This window comes from Opisthocomus hoazin, chromosome 1, assembly GCF_030867145.1.
Source record: "Opisthocomus hoazin isolate bOpiHoa1 chromosome 1, bOpiHoa1.hap1, whole genome shotgun sequence".
Lineage (NCBI taxonomy): Eukaryota > Metazoa > Chordata > Aves > Opisthocomiformes > Opisthocomidae > Opisthocomus > Opisthocomus hoazin.
The window spans coordinates 151,737,045-151,756,673 of record NC_134414.1 but is presented as its reverse complement, the minus strand read 5'-3'; the positions used below and the strand labels follow the sequence as shown (position 1 = coordinate 151,756,673).

General features: G+C 41.7%; 1 protein-coding gene across 1 annotated transcript in view; it reads left to right on the top strand.

Moving 5' to 3' along the window:
* VWF (von Willebrand factor) overlaps window positions 1-19,629 on the top strand; it is a 145,887-nt gene that overhangs the window by 92,369 nt on the left and 33,889 nt on the right. Inside the window, exons 34-38 of the mRNA XM_075441816.1 lie at window positions 3,863-4,040; window positions 8,313-8,533; window positions 9,527-9,719; window positions 10,379-10,720; window positions 17,348-17,553. Of these exons, the coding sequence (XP_075297931.1) occupies window positions 3,863-4,040; window positions 8,313-8,533; window positions 9,527-9,719; window positions 10,379-10,720; window positions 17,348-17,553 (1,140 nt within the window). The remainder of the gene's footprint in view (window positions 1-3,862; window positions 4,041-8,312; window positions 8,534-9,526; window positions 9,720-10,378; window positions 10,721-17,347; window positions 17,554-19,629) is intronic.

Genomic DNA, 19,629 nt, shown 5'->3' with positions numbered 1-19,629 from the left:
TTGGCCTTCTTGGCAGCCAGGGCACACTGCTGAAACAAAAAGTGCTGGACGATATGAAGTATTAAGAATTATTTTGGAGGAGGAAAATGTTGGCGTTTGAACTGATGAGATAACTTTGCATACAAAGGAGATTTTCTTTAATGACACCTGATCTTGCAGTGTGTTGAATGCTGTTGAAGGCAGTGCAGAGCCAAAACCTGTGACAGTGTGTGTCTTCCCTGACAAAGAAAAATAGAGTTCCATCTCCTGGTGAAAGAACTTCTGGGAAAGCTAGACATGGCCAGAATAAAGGTGCATTGTCCAGACCCTCTCCTTCAGCAAAAATACAAATACCTTGTCCCTATGAAAATTTTATAGGAAGATAATTATTGTGTGATAGTCATATCTTTAGGGAAAACCATCTCTTAAGTAATGAAATCAAAGTTCTTAGTGTTTTTTTTGCAGAAAAGCTTTTATTAAACCTGAGAAAATGCTCAGAAATGTTTGTTAACCTGTCTGATCTCTCAGAAGTGATCCGCTCTAAGAAAAGATTGATGTAGGTGTTGTAAATGGTTCAGTTCCTTTATCTCAGGTGAGATGCCAAAGTTTTTAAATGTATATGGTACTACATACATTTAAAAATATTAGCGTAAGCTTATTACATGTTTTCTAGTAGGGGTCAGTTACAAGTTCTGCCCTAGGATTTACCTTGAATTTCCAGCACCTTAATAATATTCCTTTGATTTTTCCCTTGTGAAGACGTGGCTGTAAGGAAGGATGTGGCTAATAAAGAAATGCTTACGAATTGTCTAGACATGGGAAATATGGCTATATCAAAGCTGCCTTACACGGTGGCCTCAGTCTGCTGGTCACAACACAGAAAGGCTTTAGCTAGGTCAGACACTAAGTATAACCTGGTGGCTTTGAGGTTGACAGCCTAATTAAGAAAAAAACAACAAACACAAACTAAGCTTGAAAAACTTTCTTAATTTAAAACAAAAAATAATCAGATTCTTGTTGTTTATTCATTAGAATTTCATGTGTTCAGGCCTCTGGGCTCCTAGAAGCAGACAGAGATACAGGTAGATAAGTGCTGGGAATCCTAAACTTGAATTTCAGCCATGTCAGGTTTCATTTTTTTGGTGATAGACTTAAAGCACGATTTCCGTTCTGGCTATAATGCTTTTGGACTAAAAGAGACTAGACTCCAGTCTGTACAAAAATGAATTACACTTTCAAATGGTAGCCTTTAGGGGGATTTTGTGTTACCTTTTCTGTCAGCTGGAAAAAATGGTTTTTAGAGGACACTGCTGACATTGCCTTTTGGGAGCAGGCAACTGAGCATCCCATGGTGCCTACAGGACACCGTGGAAATGCTCTGCCTCTGGTGTTCAGCACCCACAGTCTGAATTCCTCTGCTGACTCATGGTCAGTAACGTGCCACTGCTGGCCCGTTACCCTCTTCCAGCGTAGTCCACAACTCCCCAGGGGTGAAGAATCAAGGCTCTTTCCTAGTTCAGAAAACACAGGCTCTTACATCGGATCCGTAATACCTCAGGCGTTACTCAGAGTTACTGCAGGAGGCTCGGTTCCCCAGGCAGGATGTCTGTCGTGCACCTGGAGATTGTGGGAACTGATCTCTTGCAGTCTGCAAGGAAAGCAGAGTTCTTGGGATCAAAAAACTCAGCCTAAATCCTATCTAATATCAATAGTGATGTGACTTGTTACATTTTTTTTTTTTTTTTTTATTACCTCTAACCTGGAAATTACTCTGGAAGGATGAATTGTGGCTAAGGTCAGTAGCACAAGGACAGAAGATCAAATGTGCTAGGTCAGGCCAAAAATCCATCCAGTCCCCTGTATTAAGTGGCCAAAAACAGAAGTCAGGGAAGAATGTAAGTAAGCATATGTGATACTTCCCTGAACTTTCCTAGCCTTGAACAATTTGTGACTCGGGCATCCTGAGCTGCAAGTGGCATCTTTTTATGTTTCATAGTGCTCAACAGTTTTCTCTTCCATTAATTTGTTCAGTCATTCTTTGAATCCGTGGAGGTTTTTAGTGGTTGTCATATCCAGTGGCCAAATTATCATATCCTGTAACTAAATGAAAAGGTGCCAGCTGATGAACCTGGTCGAGGTACATGGCTCTCTGTCCAGCAGATGCACAGTGAGAGGAAGAGTGTGCAAGTCCAGGTCCATAGGTTCAGAGCTCCCTTAGAGAGGAAGTCTGAGGCTTCCTCTGGTGTGCTGGCAGGCTCAGCGGTTTCAGCAGACTTATCCTTCACGATTTAGAAACCTCTGCTTTTGCTTTCCTTTCTGTCGTTTTCTTACTCCTACGATTTCATATCAATTGGGATTTATGCTTTCCTTGTCTTTAGAGTCCCTGTGTTTTCCTTTGCACCAGGATTCTTGGCTTTGTTTGGATCCTTCAAGTGATATTTTTCTTTTATGTGCTGTGCTTTGCTTTTCTTGTCCAGCTCTTAGATGTTTTCCAATAGACGTTCCTGTTAAGGAGTGAAATAAAAACAATTAAATATGTGTGGAAGCTGCAGGGTCCTTTGCCAGACTTGCACAGCTGTATATGTACCCTTCCAGGTGCTCCACTTTCTGTGAGTTGTAGGCGAGACAACTGTAATTAAAAATCATTCACTTTCGATCTAAATATTTTTTCTGTACTTAAAGGTCCTCATGTTACTTTTTCACAGCTTCCTCTGGGCTCACAAGCCTGAGAAGTATTAAGCCGCTTTCAGGACAAGTTCCCTTCTCATAGTCCCAAAACATACAAAGCAGTATGTAACTCATAATTGAAAGCGGTGAATTAATTCGTATTTAATATGTAAATTTCTATGGCTGCAAATCTGGCAGTTCTCTTTTAGACTTGATGGTATCACGTAACTCAGAGATACAGAGCAGTACTTTTACATCATTGTTCTTGGTTTGCACACTAGTGCCAAGAACAGCCTGTGAATTATGCTGTTGTTACGTAGATATTTTTCCCCTTTGCTCTTCTCTGTCAGGGGAATGATGGGTAAGCTGAAAAGGAGAGGATGGGAGATAACCTTGCCCAATAGAAATCACCTTTTCTTCCCCACGTGTTTCTGCTAGTGAATATCAAGAAATGTTAGCCAGTTCATGGAACCACTGTTTCTGTAGAAACAGATGTTTCTCCACATCTGCTTCCCTGTCGTTTCGTGGTATGTAATCCTGGTGCCTTAAAATTTAGGCTGTCCTATAGAAAATAAGAATATATCTATATATTTTTATTTTTAATTTTACAAAACCACTATGTGTATCTAATAACTTGAATCTGGTAAAGGAACAATTTCCCTTCAGGAAGTGAGGAACTGTTTTAAAGTTTTCGAGTTGTGGATAAAGTAACTAGAGTATTCCACGCCTTTCTAGCTTGGAACAAATATTGTTAATTCCTGCTCTGCTGTGACCATCTGTGCTCAGAGCTCTTTCTAAAATAATTTTATAGCTTATGAAAACTAAAGGCTTTGACATTTAAAGAGAAGCTGAGGGGAATTCTGTATTGACTATGCTATCCATGCAGGCTGTAGGATGGCTAAGCTAACAATAGATGGAGTACCAGATTCTTCAATTCTGCTGTAACAAAACATCTCCTATTCTAGACTATTATCTTTTGCTTGGAATTTCAGGGTCTATTTCTTACAGCATTGCTAATTTAAACTTTCGCATCCTCATGAAGTCCTCAGTATGCTGCATTCTATTATTTAATTATCCAAGGCTAATTTGAGCAGCACTGCTGTCAGTGTCACTTTACGTACTAGCTGTAGGAGTGTGGCAGCAGTCAAGTTTTGCATTTTTCTCGCCTCCGCCCATGTTCTTTTCAGTTGTTAAATATCCATGTCTCCCTATCTAGCCTGGTGACAAATGGACGTTACCGGACCAGTGCCACACTGTGACATGCTTTCCAGGAGATTACACAGTTCTGGAGAGTCACCAAATTAACTGTGAGAGGATGCCAAAACCGGTATGTCACAGCAATCTGCCTGCTGTTAAGATTGAAGAAACTTGTGGCTGCCGATGGATGTGTCCGTGTGAGTATCTATCTTTGCATGTGTGCTCCCCCCACCCCCATCACTTGAAATACTTACCAGAAACGTAATGCTGAATGGAGCTGCTCAGTCACGGAAAGATGGCTGAGGTGGGACGATTAAAGCTGTACACTGGTTAAATAAACAGCTAGGTGTGCGGGAGTCTTGCTGGTGCCTGGAATGTGTGATGCTATTTACAAGTTCAGCACCACTGCGAGCTTATTTTTCACATTAGTGTAGCTACGCTGCTTAATCAGAGAATCTCAGACTTGATTTCCAAAGCTGTATGAACCTGGAAGGAGAATGTGTGGAAGAAAACAGAAATTTATGTTGGCATGCTGTAAGCAAGTGATGTATTCTTGGTCCATCTCTAGGCTTGAGGGTTTGGTCTAACCACAGCCAAGCACATGTATTAAAGAAACAACAACAACAAATACTCCCTGCCTCCATAAAACCTCACACAGAGAGCTACTGTGATACTGAGCAGAAATGATGAATTCTGTGTGATTAGTGCCTTGGCTGGGATGACAGGAACAGAAGTTCAGTGCACCTACTTGCACTCAGCGCTGAGGCTGGTGATCTGTTTATTAAAAAGAGAGATTCTTTAGGAAAAACCCACGTATGTGAAAGGAAAACTTGAGGGAGGAGGATCAGAATAATGATTTCAAGCAAAAAACTGAGCTGGAGCCTCTGGATCGCCTCAGTACCCAGACAGATGCTCTGACAAAAGTGAAGTGGTGGCGGTCCAGGATAAAGAGGCCAGTGATGCCTGGCTGCATGCAGCACGGCACAGAGCATTGCTCCACAGAGAAGAGCACTTCATGGTGGAAAGAGTGGTAGACTCAGCCGTGGGGTCTTTTGGTACACCTCAGCCTGGGTTTGGGGACGGACCCTCACCTTCTCTCTGCGCCAGATGTGTTGTAGTCATATATTCGATTTCCATACAAATTAGTCAGGATGTTTATTTTGAAGTAAATGTCGAAGAGATCAGATCGAAGAACTCTTAAAGGTTGTAGCTGTATGAAAGAATGCGTTTCTACCGCCCAATAATGCGTGCTATTACAGCTAAAATGTGCAGAAATCTCCAAAACAGGAACCTGCAGGTGTCATATTGTTACTTTTTAATGTAAATCAGAACCCTATATATACCTTCTCTTTTTAATGTATAATCTGAATTTAAAATGTCCCCTGCTGAACAGGCTGTTTTAAGAACAATTTTTTAGCTGGGTAGCTAAATTTTGATCCCTGAACTGTTAGACATCCAAAATTTTGATACCCCAAGTTTCAGCAGTTCCAAAAAGCACATTTTATTATCCAAACCCTTTAAAGCTAACATTTCTGTTTTGATATGAATATTTCAAAAAGGGAAAAAGATTTTAGTTGAATAATCATACATAATTTTTTTAATGATATCTGCCAATAAAAACGTGTATCTGTAATAATTTTCTTGATCCTAAATACATTGATACAACATGAAGACATTACTTTTGACGTACGTTTTGACATACGTTTGGCAAAACAAGTCTTCATAAAGATTTTTCTGAAAGGATGAAATTAAAATTATGTTTTGTACCTTGAGTTGATTATCATGAAAAGACCTGTAGTTCACAGAATGGTAGGGATTGGAAGGGACCTCTGTGGGTCATCTAGTCCAACCCTCCTGCCGAAGCAGGGTCACCTACAGCAGGCTGCACAGGACCTTGTCCAGGCGGGGCTTGAATATCTCCAGAGAAGGAGACTCCACAGCCTCCCTGGGCAGCCTGTTCCAGGGCTCCGTCATCCTCAGAGGGAAGAAGTTCTTCCTCATGTTCAGATGGAACTTCCTCTGCTTCAGTTTGTGCCCATTGCCCCTTGTCCTGTCGCTGGGCACCACTGAAAAGAGTCTGGCCCCATCCTCCTGACACCCACCCTGCAGATATTTATAAGCATTTATTAGGTCCCCTCTCAGCCTTCTCTTCTTCAGGCTGAACAAGCTCAGCTCCCTCAGCCTCTCCTCATAGGAGAGATGCTCCAGTCCCCTTATCATCCTGGTAGCCCTCTGCTGGACTCTCTCCAGTAGCTCCTGATCTTTCTTGAACTGGGGAGCCCAGAACTGGACGGAGTACTCCAGATGAGGCCTCACTAGGGCAATGTAGAGGGGAAGGAGAACCTCCCTGGACCTGCTGGCCACACTCCTCCTAATGCACCCCAGAATGCCATTGGCCTTCTTGGCAGCCAGGGCACACTGCTGGCTCATGGTTAACCTGTTGTCCACCAGGACACCCAGGTCCCTCTCTGCAGAGCTGTTCTCCAGCAGGTCCGCCCCAAGCCTGTACTGGTGCATGGGGTTGTTCCTCCCCAGGTGCAGGACCCTGCATTTGCCTTTGTTGAACCTCATCAGGTTCCTCTCTGCCCAACTCTCCAGCCTCAGTTGACCTGAGACTGTTTAGCTCTTCATGAATTTAGTGAGCCATGATAAGCAAAATTTAAATTTTTTCTTCCCAAGGTGATACAGCTTGTGATGGAAAGTGGTAACTTTTTCATATGTTGAAAAAGGAGGAATAAATCCCAATGCCATCAAAACCCTTGTTTCAGTGACTACTTAGCAAAATGAGAATCTTGCTGTGTCGACTAAAGCAACACCCGTAGCAGGCGAGAAGGCTGATTCTGATGCCGTGTGTGCTGAAGTCGGAGCCAAAACTCGCAGCAATCAGTAAACTTTAGAGATGGGCATAGCAAAGTGGGTGCTTAGTAGGAGGTCAGTGTGCTTCGGCATCTCTTTGTTGTGGATGGAGGCTGGTTAGGCAATCTGTGCTGCAGGAGCATGGCAGTGCACGCTTAATTTACTTGTGATTCAGCAAAGTAGTGTTGAGTGAGTTAGAGAGTTGGAGCCCTTACAAAGAATTACTTGATAGTGCGGATGATATGACACGTGCTTTTGCAAAGAGGAACTGCTTGCAAAAGTGTTCTTCCTATGTCAAATGACTGAGTTCAGAGAGTAGATCAGAAGTTACACCATGAAGGTGTTCACTTGCTGAACTGGTTAGGAATTTTATAGCAATGTGATTTACAATGCAGGATTCATGGCTCTTGGGTGTTTGTGGAATATTAAATGGATTTAAATGGATTGCATGAATACATTCTGTGCTACAGAATACCCATCAGAAATTTAGAAGGTTTCCCATTAACCTTAGAATTTCTTTAGATGTCCATGAATAAAAAGAGGTTGAGAAACATTTTTTTATTGCTAAATTGTTTCATTGTTGTTTATACACGAACTTTGCAAGAAGGTACAGTAGATATCTGAAGATGCTCCAGTGCTCCAAAGGGATGTACCTCTTGACAATTCAGTGCCTGACGGTACACAAGATAGGTTTTATTTGTTTTGTTTTGTTTGTTTTGTTTTTTAAGCACAAGTTACTGTTTGCTGTTCTTCCTGGGAAATTAAGTTTGAAGGTCAATGAACAGAAAGCAGATTATTCTCAAATCTCAATTAGAAGCCAAGTGGCTGAATTACTAACAATGACAATTTGCTTCCTACTTCTTTAGCTGACATTACTTTTATTGTCCTTATTATCTTTAAGCAAAAGATTTTAAAACATATGAGCCAGAAGCATCCTTTCATTCAGGTTTTGTTTTGGTACTTGTGAGATTATAATCCTCCTTATTTTCCAGTCTGTGAAGACAAGGAAGTGTATGCAACGTAATGACTAGGACACTAAGCTGTCAGTTGACCGCTGGTTTGTCCTGTGCACATTATTTCTCTGCCCTTTTCCTGTATCTCATCTGAAAAAAAAAAGTCCCCTGGTATTGACTTGTGATGTGTTTGATAAGAATGAAATAGTGTTATTTTGTTTCAATTGTAATACTGTACAGAATAAAATGCAATACCATAATAAAAAAGCAATGCAAAAATTAAAAAAAAAAAAAGTATGTTACAGTCTTTCTACAAACAGGGAAGGGATACATTTTCTCTGCTTTTATTTTTCATATAAAATGTATTAATAAACCACATTCAATGTGAGTAAACTTAATGGTAAGGGATTTCTTTGACTTTGTGCAAACCTTTTGTAATACTATTGCTCCAGATGAAGATACTTCAAAAAAAACATGGGATTAAGTATTTACCAAAGTTTCTTGTCAATGATTTGCTGCAGCATTTGCAATTGATGAACTTCCTAGCTTTCTCAAATAAAGGATTCCACATGCGCACAGCAATAGTGAAGAAATAGTCTAATTTGAACAAAAGAGAATGCCAGTATGTTTTGGTTTTTTTTTCTTTCCATTGATTTGCAGGTGTCTGTATAGGAAGTTCGTCGCGACATATCGTTACTTTTGATGGGCTGAATTTTAAGCTGACCGGCAATTGCTCCTACACCTTGTTTCGAGACGTGCAGCATGATGTTGAAGTTCTCCTCCATGAAGGACCATGCAGAGCAGCACTGAAGATGAACTGTATGGACTCCATTGAAGTGAAACATCGTGGTGTATCTGTTCAGCTGTTCAGTGACATGGCAGTAAGCTAAACACAGTGAAGTGATCTGTGCATTGTCTGCTTATGTTATAGAATTTCAGGTTATGGGGACAAATTTGTTCCCTTTACTCAGTTTCTGTTCCCCTTGCAGCCTATTGTCAGGCTTCTGGGCAAATGTCCTTTTTCATTTTCATGATATGATCTATGTTCGCATAATGAGTCAGACACATTTCTTGTTCTTCCCATTGTGCTGGTGTGACAATGTCAAGAACATGGGATTTGGCAATGTCTCCCTGACACTTCTGCCAGAAAGGCAGAGTTTATAGACAGGACATACTGCACTCTGATTCTTCTCTGCTGGCAGAGGTCCTTTACACAATGTTATCGTTTTGTGCATGGGAGAGCAGCCTCTGTTCTTCAAAAACCTATACGTGACTGGCTAGTAGAAGAGGTAGGGAGTTGGTTCTTACCTTGTGTGCAAGTGGACCTCAGCATTAGACAAAAGGCCAGCTTAGTATTTAGTATGTCTGTTTTGTAGGCAGAGAAGTATTCAAATTCGATATGATGCATTTTCAGTCTCTGAGTTCTTCAGACGTACCGGAGTCAGCTAGCCTGCAAAGGGGATCTCTTCTGACTTGTGTACAGCAATATAGGGTGGACCAAAATACCTGCAGCCAGTTCTGCATGGTGATGGATAACATTGACTTTCACTGAGGTTTATTGATAAATCAGAGTCTGTAGACGGCATTTTAACTTCATGGCATTAGATTACTTGCCTTTGTATATGTGATGCTGAAGGAATGCACTTGTGGGAAAATGTTCAGAGTTGTTCGTATAATACACAGAATGAAGGTCAATTAGTGCTGTACATTTTGAGGCTCCATAGAAAGTTTCAGCTTGCAAAATTGATTCTTATGTCCAGATTTAGCTGGATCTTCAAGTACTTGTGAAGTCAAAATGTGTTTCAACTGTAAGATTGGGTTGATTTTAACTGCTTGCTACGACTGATGTGGTGATCTTGCCTTTCTGAAAACAGGTAGCTGTTAACGGTGAAAGGGTTCATATCCCCTATTCTAGCAGTTTGTTTGAAGTCACTGTCTATGGAGCAATAATGCACGAAATCAAGTTCTCCCATCTTGGACATAATCTCACGTTTACTCCAAGAAACAATGAATTTATTCTTAAACTTAATTCAAAGAGCTTTTCTTCAGGAACACAAGGGCTTTGTGGTAAGTTTGAAAGATAGTAATTTTAACAGCTTCCTACTTGGGCTTGAACTGCTATTTACATTATTGTAATTTGTGTGGCCCGGAACCTCTAAACTCTCTGGCTGAACTGGTCCCCTGTTGTTGGCACATTGCTAATCTACGTAGGTTTTTCTACTATGGCCATCAATGTAACAGCTCATTGACTCCCAGTAATACCTTAGAAAGAACAGGCTAGACATCTCTCATGTTTTATTTATTTCACATTATGTTTTGAAGGAGATTTTTTTTTTTTTTTTGGTGAGTATTTAGCTTTAGGTTCTTACACATACATTTATGTGAGAGACATGACTTATGCATGCAGTGAAGGTGGAAGGTTTCTAAGGGGTAATACTACCTGGGAGAATTAATTCTATGGTATTCTCAATGGTATAATCTATTGTATAGCTTATAGCTCGGTGGCATAACTTGTACCTCCCGTAATAAGTAAATGGGAAACAAGACCCAGGGTTTTTATGCCTCTGTTGGTATTAGCCTATAAGGAATATTTCTCATTCTGCTGCCCCTTGGAATTCATTGAGCGGCCCAAACCAACTCTGTCTGTCCCGTGTTTGTTTTCTCCAGGTTTATTTTATTGCTGACTGCATTCAGACTCTTTCTTTTCCTTTTACTCACCCTCTTAGGGGTGTGTGACCAGAACCATGTCAATGACTTCACGTTACGTGATGGCTCTGTGACTCCTGACAGCAGCGTGTTTATTCGAGACTGGATGGTGGAAGAGCCGGGGAAGATCTGTGAAATCCGGACAGAAGACACATGCTCTGAGCATGCAACGAGCCACTGCCACGTTCTGCTCTCCGATCAGTTTGCAGAGTGCCACAGGGTAATCTCCCCCAACATGTTCTACGAAGCCTGCGCAGAAAGCAGCTGCTATGAGGACGAAGCCTGCGAGATGATAACTTCCTACGCTCACATCTGCAGGGAAAACGGGGTCTGCGTAGACTGGAGAACACCCGAGTTTTGTCGTAAGGGCTTTACGATATGTTAAAACTGATATATAAACTGTCTAACTCAGTGATGGTGGTGACAATGACCAATTTGTCAGTGTAATATTAGTTTTTGAATACTGTGTATTGGGGCAGAAGTTCCAAATCAAGTTTCCTGTACAAGTGGTATTGCAGATCTGATAGCTGGTTTGTCATCCGCTAAGCTGCATAATATGGAAAAGGTGTTTCTTAGTAAACTGCTAACTTGTAAAATGCAAGGTAGTTATGCAAGGCTGGAGGGATAACCTATGAAACAAAAATACTGTGAAAGCTATGCACAGGCAAGCACAGCTATGTGACAGTACCTGACTCTGCAGCCACCGAACCATTGTGGGGTGAGGTTTGAACTGAGAGTCTGCTCTGATTCTGCTAGGTAGTTTTAGCTATAGATGTCATTGCTTTGGTACAGACACTGGAGGATCTGTACAAGGCAGACAGGGAAACTTGTAATTTAGACTGGTGGAACTGCTCACCAGCCTGTCACTGTCATAACTAACTGCCAGTGACATAAAATAAGGCTTTTCTGGATTCTCTGTAGTAGTTTCTGCAAATCCCCCGCATTCCAACCAACGCCTAAACCTTTCAGACCATGATGGAAGAGCCAGTGTTATTTTAAGTTTCTACTGCAGTGGAAAATGTGGAAATGGCCACTCTCTGTGGTGCATTTTCTCGCCAGTGCATGCCAGCTACACTGACCAAACCAGCTGTAATTTACTTTGCAAATACAGTTCTCCTTCTGGCTGTGTTTTGCTTGTGTTTTGGAGGTGAAGAGTTTGTGAGAAAGCAGTAGAGCAGGATGTGAGCCTTGCAAATTGCCCAGAGCCCAGAAGAAGCAGGACAAGCACGCTAGTGCTAAGTTCAGACAGCTGTTGTTTTGTATACCTGCTCCCCTAAATTCTTACAGACTTCTTAAGAAGTTCTGCCCTATCTTCCTGGTTTGTTTCTTTTTTTCTTTTTTGTCTCAGCAGCGCTATTATGAGGCATACCTAAAGATCTGACAAAAATGCAACATATAATTAAGTACAAATAAGTAACTCTTGAGGTGGCTTATTCTACACCTTCTGCTGTTAGTCTGTCTGCAGTGACGGTTACAGACATCGAGATACTCGCTCCCAGTGTTTCAGGTTTAGTGAGGTATCTGACATGTGTGTGTATGTATGCAGGCATTTTCTTTCCCAGCTAGCCCCTCGTGTAGTGTCTTGATACCCCAGTTATTTTTCACATCTCCTGCCTCTCCAGTTTAGTCAGTTCTTGTTGCCCTGTATTCTTTCCCTCTTGCTGACCAGACGCTTTTCATTTTAGAATTGGAGAATCAGCATCCTCAAGGCATGATACAGCAAAAACTTAGTACATGTTTTGGTTTTGTTCATATTTGGAACTCAAACTGAGGGAATGATGGGATAGGAAGCCAAGAATATGAATTTGAATTAGGCATGAGCCTCCAGTTAGTGTCTTAAATACCCTTCCAGGATTGGTTATTGAAAAAAGTGTTGCTGTTGCAAACTGAATCTTTTAAGAAACAACATAGTCTGTTTGGAATATAGTCCTAGAAGACAGAGGGAGAGTATTGCCAGCCGTTTTCCAAATTTAGTGCTTCAGTCAGACTTTGCAGATTGTAATATCCAAGGCTGAATGTCAGTGGAGTACCTTAATAACTCTCTGCAGTTTTCAAATTCCCATCTTGTTACACAGCGTATACAAGGACAGCCAAAGAGTTGCCCATTTTAACATTAGTTGCATAAAATAATCGTTAGTGTCCTAACAATACCTCATCTTCTCCATTCAAGCAGGTACATGTGTGCAACTGCCAAAAACCCCCTGCCAATTACAAGGACATTGTACAGGTTACACGACTAAATAGACAGTGCAGCTTAATCACTCTACCGCTACATGTTTAATAACACCGGCATGGTTCTGGAGTACCTTGCTTCCCTCCCCCAACTCCCTGTCATTTTTTTAGGGTTAGATTTGGGTTTTTGTTGTGCCAGATGGGGACATTTCAAGCGGTACAAGTTCTTTCTCGCTGCTCTGCCTGGATGGGTAAACATACTTGCTGGAATATCCGATAAAGACACAGAGCCTGTTCTCCATCCTGTGCTCATTCAGTTCCCCTGCCTGAGCTTTCCTTGCTGCTTTTTGGGACAGTGAATATGTTGAGTGCTATCTGGTAGAATTCCAGCTTTGTGTCAATGGGTGGAAGGAAACTTTACCACAAGATGGGAATGCTTAGTGAGGAAGATACACGTATTTCTTGTTTTTCTATTCCCCACACTTAGCAGATGTGTGCTGCAGCAGCCTGTAGCTTCCACTGATAGCCATGTAAACCTGATGCATAGAACATGCACCCCTGGAACAGGCTTACCCTGACAGTGAATGCCTGCTGAATAGGGTTTCCGCTTCGATCATGGTATGGGCTCTATAATAGTGTGAAGATCATAGGGATTTATAACAAATCACTGCATTGCTAGTATTGACACGTGTTGTCACTCAGCTTTGCGTGGAGAGGAAGTTTTATTCACCTGGACGTAGGATTGTTTATATACCGGTTAATGAGTGGACCAAGATATATTCATTCTGCAGTTACAAAAGAAATGGCAGCTCATGTGGAGGTGACTAAGTCAGCTTTGAACTGTGTAGCTCAAGTAACAGCACCAGTTAGCAAATTTTGCTCAGAAAGCAGAAATACTCAGAAGATAAATGACAGGAGAAGTAGCAGTTGTGAATCTTCGTATGCTAATGTTGCCGTGAGTGCTTCTCAGCAGCTCTTTAACCTCATTTATGTGCAGTATGGACATGCCCTCTAGGTACTTGCCAATACCAGCTTGCAGATGAATTAAATTTAGACAGGTAGTTGATGGTTGCACGGTGTATGAAACAAACTGCTAGTTGGTACTGCTCAGTAAAGCTGTGTTTCTCTGAGGTGGATGCTGGTGACAGTCAGCAGCTGCAGGGATTCCTGGAAAGATATTTTGGGTTGGACGCGACGTTTTTCATGAACCATTCTGGTTGTTGGAGGGTTTGGTGTTTTGTCTTTCATTGGGTTGTATTGCAGGCCCAGGTTGGAAAGCAAATGCGTAGCAGGCTGTGCCTGCCCAACTGAGGGGCAGTGACATCTGGCAGAAAAGCAAGAATGAGGGTCAGGAGGAGGAGAGAGAAGCAACGGGATACAAGAAACCTTTAAACCATCTCTGCTAATGAAGGATTTGTGTAGTGGAGCTACACTGAGATTATCTGCTGCTGTTCATTTGCTGCATGAGCAAGGTATGCTGGTGAGGACCATAACAGCTGAAGGATTTAAACCATGACCTGGAAATCAACAGTGTGGGGGTGGCTTTACGACTGCCTTCAGCTGATCTGGGACAGTTTTCTTCTTCCGTCTCCAGCCGTGCATTCCCACTCCTTTTGCTGTGCTGGCAGTAGTCCTCACGTGCTGCTTCGTGAGTTCTGAAAACTAACCATAAAAGGGAAGAAAGTATCAGCAGGAAAGAGCAGCTGAGGTGAGGAGATTCAGAGGGGACTGCACCTTTGATGACAGCACTGATCTAAGTTGGTTTCATGTGACCTGAAACCACTCCCAAGAACACTGGAAAAAAAACCTTCTAAACATATCCCTTTGGATAAAGGGATGTCTCCATTCAGGGAGATTTAAGAAAACCGTGCCCGAGCAGTGCAGGGAGGTTGGCTGGCAGCTGCTGAGCTATTGGTCCTGGTGCGTTATTCTCTCCAGCTTCCTCAGTGCTAGGGTTTTACCTGTCCTTTTGGCTGCACAGGACAGTACAGTGAGGCAAAAGGCAAGCCAGGGGTATGTGACCTCAAGAGCTAGCTAGCTGCTAAATTTGTGCTAAATTATGCTGCTGATAAGAAAGGAGGGGTATTGTGGTCTGAAAGGACACGTGCCTTTCTCCATGTATCACAGTCTTGAAAAACAGCCCTCCCCTAAATATCTTTTTAGTACTTCAACCAAGGATGCTCTGTCTTGTCTTGTCTGTTTGAGCCACAAAGGGTGAATCCCAGTGCAAACTCATTAGATCTTTCACTCTGAATTTAAGTGTTTTATTTTATTTTGATGGACTTGCACCTTCTGTAGATCCTCATAGAAGTTATTTTCTCCCAACCAGTATCTACTAGGGATAGCTACTATAATTTAAAGGAAAATTAAGCAGCTGAATACTTAACTGTGCCAGATGACCCCTTGAAATCATAGGTTTACAGGAAACTGCATTTTTTTTTCTCCAGCTTTTCTTTTACTATTCTCTTCCCTGTCTGAAAGAAAAGATTGTGTTTTAATGGAGCCAACAAATGGAATACAATATCAATACATGAGCGTAGTAACATCATACAGGCTAGTGTTTGAGGTAGATTTCTTTTCAAACTAATTTGGCAGAAGAATTACTCTTATGTCATTTTCAACCTTATTTTTCCCTTTTGCTAGTACTCACACGTAGTCTTTTCATTCAGAAATAACAGGCATTTGAGGTGAGCATTCAAATAGCCAGTCATGAGGGTGGGTTGTTGAAATACTTGTTTCTGAGGCTGACTGTGGGGAGTCCTTCATGCCTCCTCACATTCCGTACCACTGGCAGAAGTTTCCATCAAAAAGCAGAGTCACCTGTAAGTCATGTAGGACATGGCTAAATCTCTGGACCATAAGGGTGGTAATGTGTCTGAGGTGGCTTTCTACTGGTTGTCATTGTGCCAGTAGGATCAAAGGATGGTTAGGATGTTTTTCTGGGCATTGATAGAGTTTATCCCATCTCTTGACTCTGCTTATGCACATCTTATTCCCATATTCCCAAGGACAGAGGAGACTTCAAAAGAAGTGTATTCACATGAGCTCATTTACGTTTCTTTTGCAAAACATAACCACCTTATTTCTTCCTTCCTTGAAAAAAACATTGCCATTTTACCCAGGCACACAGGCTTTTTGATAGCATATCTGGAATTCGGGGCATGGTTCTTCATTGCATTTTTCACAGACCTGGCTCCTTAATAACAGCCACAGAGGAGGAAGGAGAAGGGGCTACGTTACATGAAGTATGTTAGAGGCTTTAGCACTGGTACTTATTCCTCTTGAGGGCTGTCCAGGTTCTATGCTGATGGACAGCAGCATTAAATTCCAAAATAAATTAAGCTAATTTTGTGCATAAAAGGTTTACTGGGTTTGCTTTAGGGCTAGTGGTAGGTAAGCAAGATGAAAGCCACTGTGCTGAGTATATTTACCAAGACTGGAATAAAAAAGTGACACACTACCTTAATAAGTGCTGTGGATGTATTTTCACATATTCATTGAGCTGATGTTGAGACCATCACAGGCAGTAGGCACTGGTGCTTACTCTAGGCACCTTGTTTACAGAATTCTTTCTGGAAACGAGTTTTCTGGAAAACATAGTATAGTCTAAGTAGCTGCTAGTACAGGTTTATAAGCAGCCGATTTCTCCTATTTTACTTGGATGAACCTTTTTGTGTTTTCAGAATCCAGCCAAAGCATTTCACGGCAGGACTGGACTCCCCATCAAGTTCCTGTGGCTCTTCAAGTTCCTCTGTGAACTGTGATGGTTGTCCATGCATACAACCATAGACTCCAACACACCAGAAATAACTGGATTTAGCATGGCTTGAAACAGAAAAGGGTTAACATTGAAGACATTTCTGTTTCCTTGGACTGCTAAGAAGGGTGTGTGTAGACAGTTCAGTTGATGGATGCTGGTTTGGTTGGGAGCTCAGGTCTTCATTCCATAATTTTTTTCAGTGTTTTTTGTCAGGGATCTGAAAAAAAGTTTTATAAGCCTCACAGCAGTCACAAACTGGGAAATTAGAAACACTTTTCCTAATGGAAGCTGTAGAGAAAAATAAAATAGACTTAAGGGGGTATACAGCATGGAAGCTGTGTCTATAGGTTTCTTGAATAGCTGTAGCCTTACTTTTATGTTAGCTTTTAGAGACAATACCCTCAGTGTTATGAACTCATCAGTAAAAATTTTACATGTTGGCTTAGGGGGGAATGCAACTTTGCTTGATTCAGTTAATTCCATTAATATGGCAAATTAGTTAATAAGGTGCAGAAAACCAACTGATTCAGTTTTGAAGTGCCAAAATGTTCTATTTGTTAGCTTTCTTTAGTTGCTTGGGAGCACTGCCACCTATCGAGCTGTCAAAAAAATCTTTGTTCGATGCTTCAGTCTGTCCTGGATGTCTCCCAGCCATGCACTGTTACCGCTGCTGCTCTAATACGCATAGAGGTGTTTCTAAATTCTTGTGTCTCTTGCTGAGTGTTGAAAATCAAGTTAGGCAAGACGTTCGTTTCATGTAAGGCATTGTGTCGTTATTAGGGTAAGTCATACTTTGCTGATTCACGTGGCCTGAAAATGTGGCTTGATGATTTCTGCATGGACTGTAACTTAAGCAAATGCCTTCAATCACTTTCCACTGTGGACTTTGTTTTACAAACATATTTTCAAAGATGTTATTGGCTGCAGAGGACAAAATATGTTCATCAGATGATGGCTTTCAAAAACCTGAACAGAATTCTAAAGAAAGTGTGAGTGGAAACAATGATCTGCATTTCAGATCTCTTTATCTAAAGAGTTTTTTTTCTGTCTTCCTCAGCAATGAAATGTCCCACATATTTGACATACGATCACTGCCACAAAGCCTGCATAAAGCACTGTGAGAATAGTACCAAACTCAGTGTCTGCAAGGATTATCCCACAGAAGGCTGCTTCTGTCCAGACGGACAGGTGATTTTTAATGACAGCTGTGTTGATGAAGAAGTCTGCACGCAATGCGTCAGCAAAGATGGCACGCACCACCAGGTAACTACATACTTAGCAGCTTGCCTTTTTAAGCGGTTGGGGTTTGTACTTTTCCAAGTAAATCTGTCTTATAAGTCTGTTTTCTCATTTGGATACTTGATTTTCTAGCTCAGTTCCTCATAAGCAGCCGGCTGTCAGCCCCATGTAGCTCCCCTGGTGTGAAATTGGCTGGGACGGGTATAAAATTCGCAGCTGGGACTGTAGAGACCCGGAAATGCATGACAAATTTGTGTGGAGGGAGGTCTAGAGGGAAGAGAGGAGGGATGGCGTAAGTCAACATTTACCAAAAAGAAACACCTCCATTCAGCAGACTTTTGCCAGTAATGACTATTTGATTGTAGATCTGGAACCCTCACTTAAAATGTGCCATATTGTCTTTGCGAAGCTTACTGAGGTGTTTTCAGTGATTGGTGTGGAGCAGTGAGACCAAGACGACCTTACGCCGAGTCGTATTAGCCTACCTCCTTTTTTTTGATGACAATCATTCCTTTGATGAAGTTAACCATTTTAGTTTCACTGAAAATCCACTTCCTCAGCCAGGTCAGAGCTCTCTGTGGCAGGATGAGATTGGGAAGATCTAGGGGTGCTGGGTGCCAGGCTGCAGTGAGGGAGACTGTTGATTTCCCTTTTGGCATCACACAGCTCCTCCCTACCTCCCCTGTTCCCAGTAGCTGGGGTTGTTCCTCTTCACCCCAGCTACGCAGCTCTGAGAGTGTTCACCTAAGTCAGCCAGTCCTTTTAAATCTGCAGTTTGGTTAGGGACCTGTAAGAAGAAGGAGGGGCTTCAATTTCAGCATTTTATGGGCTTTAGATTCTCAACGAGATTTTTGAATGGTCTTATCATAGTCACCAAACCTGCTGTCAGAGACATAATCATTTTTGTAACACAGATCTTCTTTAAATAACAGAAGTCTCTGTGTGCGTGGGTAGAGTATACTCTGTAAGTAATGAGGTAGATTTTAAGAAGTAAGTGAATGTATGTACTCTGAGTAACTTCATTTTACGTGCACAAATTTAGGCTTGTGTGTAGTTCAGCAAGAAATGCGCTATAAGCGTTTACAGTTAAACTGAGAGGAAGCAAAGACTATTTGTGGCTGAAACATCTCTTTCAAATACCGTTTGCGTTGATTAACATAGTGACAACAAAAGCATCAAACTTCACAGAGCGAACGCGGTTCTTCAGGCAGCAGGGTGCTTTGCCTTAGTGCTGCCCGCTGCTCAATGTCGAAGCGCAGCGCAGTGAAAAGGTGTGAGCTAAATACGATTGGGAGGATTTCCTACTGCTGGGCAAGCGGCTGGTGCAGGAGCCTGATGGCAAGCACCGAGCCCCCTCCTCAGGCGTACATACCCTACTGATTTTGGCAGTGAGAGGGAAGACGCAGGGAAAGTGTGTTCTTTCGTTCCACAACTGCATCACGGTGATGTTTTTCAAAATAAAAGGTTAGATCTTTCTGAAGGATAGAACACATGTAGCTTTTATTAGCTTTTATTTTAAGATTACAGTATCGCCATACATATGGCCATGATTTTTTCTTTGTGTTCTGTTTTGGATCTTTGTTTGAAATACAGTATCATTGCATTAGTGTAGTGCTTACAGAGCTGGTAAAATGGAAATTAAAAGAAAATAAACAGTAATTTTTATAATAAAAGGGTAGGAAAAAAATCTTGTTATTTCTCTTGAAGCAAAAAATAGCTTGCAATGTATATAATCACTGCCTAAACACAGATCAGTAGTGCACAACTCTCAGTGACCCTGAGAACTCTAGTTATTGTATTATGATTCTGTATGAAAAGGTTATTGCAAATGCAGATTAAAGTCAAGGATCTGTGCACCTTAAATCACTGAATCCTCAGGCAATGCAGTGCATTTTCCATTTAAATAATTGTTTCAAGCCCTCATGGAGAAAACTCAGTGCACATCTTGGGAGTAATGTCTGGATGATATCTACTTATGTCTGCAGAAGTTCTGAAATTCATGAGTTGTCGCATGCCCCTTAATGGGGTTTTAACTCTGAAAACCTCCCGTCTGTACCCCGATGGTAAGGCTTAGATGCAGCTGCTGTGTGGATGGCGAGG